The sequence below is a fragment of the Cololabis saira genome, chromosome 3 (genome assembly GCF_033807715.1).
Source record: "Cololabis saira isolate AMF1-May2022 chromosome 3, fColSai1.1, whole genome shotgun sequence".
NCBI classification, from domain to species: Eukaryota; Metazoa; Chordata; class Actinopteri; order Beloniformes; family Belonidae; genus Cololabis; species Cololabis saira.
In genome coordinates, this window is record NC_084589.1 from 48,435,202 (window position 1) to 48,441,859 (window position 6,658).

A 6,658-nucleotide genomic window follows, 5' to 3' on the forward strand; every position below is an offset into this window, starting at 1 on the left:
CCTAAAATGATAGCTGCAAGTTCAACTGTATATACTGATAAATGGTCTGTGGTTCTTTTCTTGATATGTGTTTTGTAGTGTGGAATGAAAACTGCAGCTCCTGTTCTTCCAGTATTAGGGTCCTTTGACCCATCAGTGAAGATTTATATTTTGTCTGAAAAGTGTTGTTCCAGATAACTTTCAGCTACCCTTCCCTCGGAAATCTGCCTCTTCCTTTTCTTCAATTGTTGCTGTATGTCAAAGTTTACTGACGGTTCTATGAATACCCAGGGAGGAGTACATGAATATGGGACTGTCGGACTGAAGTGTATATGACCTAAACCTGCTTGTACTGCTTTTATGTTTCCTACCCACCCAAAACTCATAATATTTGATTTATTATGTTCCCAACAGTCCTCCAGGATGGCTTTAGCAGGATGGGAATCACTGCTCACGTGTTCCGGTCATCTTTTATGGTGTGTCTGCTGGAGCAGCAGCATCGCTGCAGCAGAGAGGAAGAGACTGGACAAGCTGGTGAGGAAAGCCGGCTCTGTCCTGGGCTGCAGTCTGGACCCGGTGGAGGTGGTGGGGGAGAGGAGGATGGTGGCTAAGCTGTCCTCCATCATGGACAATGTCTCCCACCCCCTTCATGAGACTGTCAGAACCCTGGAGAGCTCCATCAGAACCCTGGAGAGCTCCATCAGAACCCTGGAGAGCTCCATCAGAACCCCGGAAAGATCCATCAGAACCCTGGAGAGCTCCATCAGAACCCGGGAGAGCTCCATCAGAACCCTGGAGAGTTCCATCAGAACCATGGAGAGCTCCATCAGGACCATAGAGAGCTCAATCGGAACCCCGTAGAGCTCCATCAGAACCCTGGGGAGCTCCATCAGGACCATAGAGAGCTCAATCGGAACCCTGGAGAGCTCCATCAGAACCCTGGAGAGCTCCATCAGAACCCTGGAGAGCTCCATCAGAACCCCGGAGAGCTCCATCAGAACCCCGGAGAGCTCCATCAGAACCATGGAGAGCTCCATCAGAACCATGGAGAGTTCCATCGGAACCCTGGAGAGCTCCATCAGAACCATGGAGAGCTCCATCGGAACCCTGGAGAGCTCCTACATTGTTTTCTGAGCTAAATTCTGGTTGTACTGATCACGCTGTAGCAATAATCTGCGTCACTGACAACTTTCCTCTTGTTGCTGCACTACACTGCAAAAACTCAAAATCTTAACAATATTTGTCTTATTTCTAGTTAAAATGTCTCATTTTTAGTCAGAAAATCTCATTACAATTAAAACAAGAGTCATTACCAGAAAAAATACTTATTTGACAATTTTCACCTGTTTCAAGTAAATTTTCACTTGAAATAAGTAGAAAAATCTGCCAGTGGGACAAGATTTATCTTCTCATTACAAGCAAAAAAATCTTGTTCCACTGGCAGTTTTTTGTACTTATTTTAAGTGAAAATCTACTTGAAACAGGTGAAAATTGTTGTTTTTTCCAATGATGAGTCTTGTTTTAAGTGTAATGAGATTTTTTTTTTTTTTTTTTACCAATAATGAGACATTTTAACTGGAAATAAAACATATATTCTTGTTAAGATTTTGAGATTTTGCAGTGTAAAGTCTTTTTTGTTTTAATTATTATTACGATAGATTGTTCATTCTTGGGTTCATGTTGAGATTTTATAACTCACCACCAGGGGGCACTGCTGCTCTTTCTACATATGGAGAGTGTTATATTCCAGAATTAACAATAAAATAATGAATCCATCTAAAATGAAAACTTAATTACATTTTTCATGATTATTTCTGACTACATATGAGTTGAGGTAAAAACACATTTACTCCTAAACGGATGTCTGATATAAAAGGGTTAAATCCAAAGTCTGTCCTCTTCCTGAATCTGATCCCGATGATCCTCCCTCTTCTTCCTGCTCTCCAACCTGCAGATCTGCAGCTTCAACACGGATCTCAACATCAGGTTTATAATAAATCATGTGTCAGACAAGTTGTAAATCTAGTACAACTTGATTTTATACATGGGATTCAACTCATTCATTGTTAATTTCATATTATGTAAATAATGTGAAAAACGTACACAAATATGTTGTAACTTTAGCTTGTATAGTTACAATAACACAGCATGGATCATTTGAAGTGCATTGTTTTGACTTAGTTTGTCCCATGAATTACACGATAATCTGATGTACGTGCAGCTCAGATTTTAAAACGCATAAAGCCTTTTACAGTCTTCAGCGAACTATGTATAACATTGCAATATATTGCAAAATCTGGTTACCGCAATATCGTATTGTATCGTGACTCAAGTATCGTGATGTGTATCCCACATCACACTCATTTCCTCATTCATTTGCAAACCAAATGTTCTTGTTTTCTAAATCATAAAAACATTTTAAAGGGGAAATAAAAGCAAACCGTATCTGACTGCACTGACTTCTGAAATCTTCAAGGTTTTTTGTTTAATGCTGCAGACATTAAAGTTTAGAAAATGGTGACAGATGGTTGGCTGTTCTGTTTCTGACGTGTTGATGGTTGCGTTTCTTCTTTTGTCCTCGTTTCTCTTAAGTTTCTTCATGTTTTTCAGAGGAACGTTGTAAAAACTGAACATGTAAATATATCAAACTTGGACTAACCTCAGAACGGAGTAAATGGAGAGAGTTTAACAACATGGAGCTGCAGATTAACTTTACAAAGAGAATGTGAGTGAAGAAGAAACAGACGGGAAAAAGGACGTGTGAGAGAGGCTTTGTAGATGAACAAAATAAACTGTCACGTTTAAAGAAATTTCAGCACATACTAACAGCTCTTTATTTGCACCGTGGAGAGGGCAAGTTACCAACAGCAACAAATAACGATTTTAAGAAGGAACAGGGATTCAAACAAACTCAATGCAGAACTTTAAAAAAAGTACACAACCACATCGTTCCCTCTGCGTCAAGTTGAGGGAGAAGCATAAATCCGGGTTAAACCTGCAACCCTTGTGGGGAGGGGATTAGTCTCATCAGCCACAAGAGGTGGTGGTTGGACTTCAGCAGGTTCTTCTTCTGTGGGTCAGACAGGAGTGGACAGCTGTCCCCGGAGGACGACAACAGGAGCTTCATTTGTCACGAGTCACCAGACTTCTCCTCCAGGTGATTTTTCATGTGACTCAGCAAACCAATTCTGCGGCTAAAACTTTTGTTGCACGTCTTGCCCAAATATCACTTCTCGCCTGTGTGCGTGGTTATGTGGCTTTTAAGAGATGATGATCTAGTAAAGGTTTTGCTGCAGGTGTTGCACACGTACGGCCTTTCACCGGTGTGGGTCCTCGAGTGAACCACTAGGTGGGAAAGTTGCTTGTAACTTTTTCCACATGTTTTGCAGATGTAGGGCTTCTCACCCGTGTGCGTGGTTATGTGGCTCTTAAGAGCTGATAATTGAGTAAAGGTTTTTCCGCAGGTGTTGCACAGGTACGGTTTCTCGCCCGTGTGGATCCTCGAGTGAACCAGCAGGTGGGAACGTAGCCTGTAACTTTTACCACATGTTTTGCACATGTAGGGCTTCTCGCCCGTGTGCGTGGTTATGTGGCTTTTAAGAGCTGATAATTGAGTAAAGGTTTTTCCGCAGGTGTTGCACAGGTACGGCTTCTCGCCCGTGTGGATCCTTGAGTGAACCAGCAGGTGGGAACGTAGCCTGTAACTTTTACCACATGTTTTGCAGATGTAGGGCTTGTCGCCCGTGTGCGTGGTTATGTGGCGTTTAAGATCTGATGATTTAGTAAACGATTTTCCGCAGGTGTTGCACAGGTATGGCCTTTCGTCAGTGTGGATCTTCATGTGAGCCATTAAATTACAACTTTTACTGAACTCTTTCCTGCAAGTGCTGCAAGAAAATACCTTCTTCCCCATGTGGGTCCTGGTCAGCTTTGATTTACAGTTGCTGTCTGACGGGACAGCAGCATCTTCGTGGTCACCGTGTCGTCTCATTGGCTGCGGATCTGCAGTTTTACTGGAGTCTGAGCGTAAACTTTCAGTCCCTTCCTCATCTTTGTTTTGAGCTTCAGTAGAAGTGTGCAACAGCAGCTTGCCACAGTTTGGTCCTGGTTCACCATTTTCAACTTTCACATTGACCAATGATACATCCACCTCTACATCCTCGTGCTTCATCTCCTGACCGCTGGAGTCTTCCTCCAGTTCTGTAGTCTGTGGATGCCCTGGTTCCTCCTGGTCTGGGCTACAGCTCCTCTCCAGGTTATCGAGGTGCTGGTCACTGAAAACCCCGTCCTCCTCCACCTTACAAACATTTTCTTGTGGGAGTTCTGGAATTACAAAAAGGGACAAAAAGATAGGATTTTAACAAGTCAAAAGTGCTTCCCAGTGTTGATTGTTTGGTTGTATTTGTGAGGTTTAAACTTTGTCCTGAACCTTCGGTCTTCCCCTTCATCTATGTAGTATATATTTGAAAACAAGTGCATTACTCTGTGTGACCATTAGGCGGCACTGTGACTGTACTCTTGTGTTACTGCGTTGGTATTGAGACAGTTGAAGAATAAAGTTATTGCATTTCAGGTTGATCCATCCATCCATCCATCCATCCATCCATCCATCCATCCATCGTCTGCAGCTTTATCCGTTCCCGGGTCGCGGGGGCAGCAGTCTCAGCAGAGATGCCCAGACTTCCTTCACCCCAGACACTTCCTCCAGCTCTTCCGAGGGGAGTCCGAGACGTTCCCAGGCCAGCCGAGAGACATAGTCTCTCCAGCGTGTCCTGGGTCTTCCCCGGGGTCTCCTCCCGGTGGGACATGCCTGGAACACCTCCCTAGGGAGGAGGGACATGCCTGGAACACCTCCCTAGGGAGGTGTCCAGGAGGCATCCGGTACAGATGCCCAAGCCACCTCAGCTGACTCCTCTCAATGTGAAGGAGCAGCGGATCGACTCCGAGCTCCTCCCAGGTGACCGAACTCCTCACCCTATCTCTAAGGGAGTCCAGTCACCATGAGGAGGAAACTCATCTCGGCCGCTTGTGTCTGTTATCTTGTCCTTTCGGTCACTACCCAAAGTTCATGACCATAGGTGAGGGTAGGTGCGTAGATTGACCGGTAAATCGAGAGCTTCGCCTTTCGACTCAGCTCCTTCTTCACCACGACGGTCCGGTACATCGACCACATAAATGCGGACGCTGCACCGATCCGTCTGTCAATCTCCCGCTCCATCGTTCCCTCACTCGGGAACAAGACCCCGAGATACTTGAACTCTTCCACCTGAGGCAGGACTTCTCCACCCACCCGGAGAAGGCACGCCTCCCTTTCCCGGTGGAGAACCATGGCCTCGGTTTTGGAGGTGCTGATTCCCATCCCTGCCACGTCGCACTCGGCCTCAAACGGCCCCAGCACATGCTGAAGATCCCGGTCCGATAAAGCCAACAAGACAACATAATCCGCAAAAAGCAGAGATGAAATCCTGAGGTTCCCAAACCGGATCCCCTCCGGCCCCTGGCTGCGCCTAGAAATCCTGTCCATAAAAATTATGAACAGGACCGGTGACAAAGGGCAGCCCTGCCGGAGTCCAACATGCACCGGGAACAAGTCTGATCTACTAGCAGATGACACCACACTCTTTCTCGGGGATGAAAATCAAGTTTCTATTGCAATAAAGACCATAAATGAGTTTTCCAAGGCCTCTCGCCTAAATCTGAATCTTAATAAATGCAAAATTATTTCCATTAAGGATTCTGAAAAAACATAAATTTGTAGTATCCCAGTCAAAAATGAAGTAGTTTACTTGGGTATTACAATAATTAAGGACCAACAAAAAAATCACTTCACTGAATTTCAATCCTATTATCCAAAGAACTCAAAAAAAGTTAAACCAGTGGCTATTACGGGATCTCTTTCTTAGAGGTAGAGTTCTACTCACCAAGCCGGAAGGAATATCACGTTAACATATGCATCTGTCTCTCTTCGTGGACAACAAACGTATTACTCAGATTGACAGACTGCTTCTCAACTTCTTGTGGAAAAATAGAACTCTTCATCTGAAAAAAATCTGTTCTAATGAATGACTATGAAAATGGTGGACTACATTTTTTAAATTTCTGCACCCTAAATAACACATTTAAGATAAAATTGGTTGAAACAAATCTTCAAAAATCCTAACTATCTGGAATGTCATACCCTTCCATATTCTGTCAAAACTGGGTGGATTCAACTTTTTTTTTTACCTGTAACTACAATATTGATAAAATCCTGATAAAAATGTCTCCCTTTCACCATCAGGCCTTCCTGTCATGGTCTCTTATTTTCAAACACAACTTTTCACCCCACAAATACCTCATATGGAACAACAAAGACATATTGTTTAAACATAAATCCCTATTTATTGAATACTGGTTTAATAACAACATTGTATATGTAGCTCAGTTGTTTAACAGGGACGGTCTTCTCTACTCCTATAATGAGTTTCTAGCAGAATACAATATTCCTGTGTCACCTGGCGACTTTGCAAAAGTATTTGGAGCAATCCCTTCTGGTGTTTGCATGTTTTTTAGATCTCAACCAAGAGAGGAAACCCAACAATTATCCCTGTTATCATTGACTGATACTCCAATTGGCAAAATCTGTTTGTCCTGTAACCGTGGTAAGAACAATAAGTTGATTAGATTCTTGTTTAGACAG

At 43.5% G+C, this 6,658-nt stretch overlaps 1 protein-coding gene across 1 annotated transcript; it reads right to left on the reverse strand.

The window, feature by feature from the left end:
- Positions 1-430: 430 nt before the first annotated feature.
- On the reverse strand, positions 431-4,019 carry LOC133440733 (zinc finger protein OZF-like). Its single transcript, XM_061718051.1, has 2 exons — positions 3,287-4,019; positions 431-481 (listed from the first exon to the last, which is right to left on the reverse strand). Exons 1-2 carry the CDS (start codon positions 3,968-3,970, stop codon positions 431-433), a joined length of 735 nt encoding a protein of 244 aa, XP_061574035.1. The 5' UTR covers positions 3,971-4,019.
- Between the last annotated feature and the right edge of the window lie 2,639 nt (positions 4,020-6,658).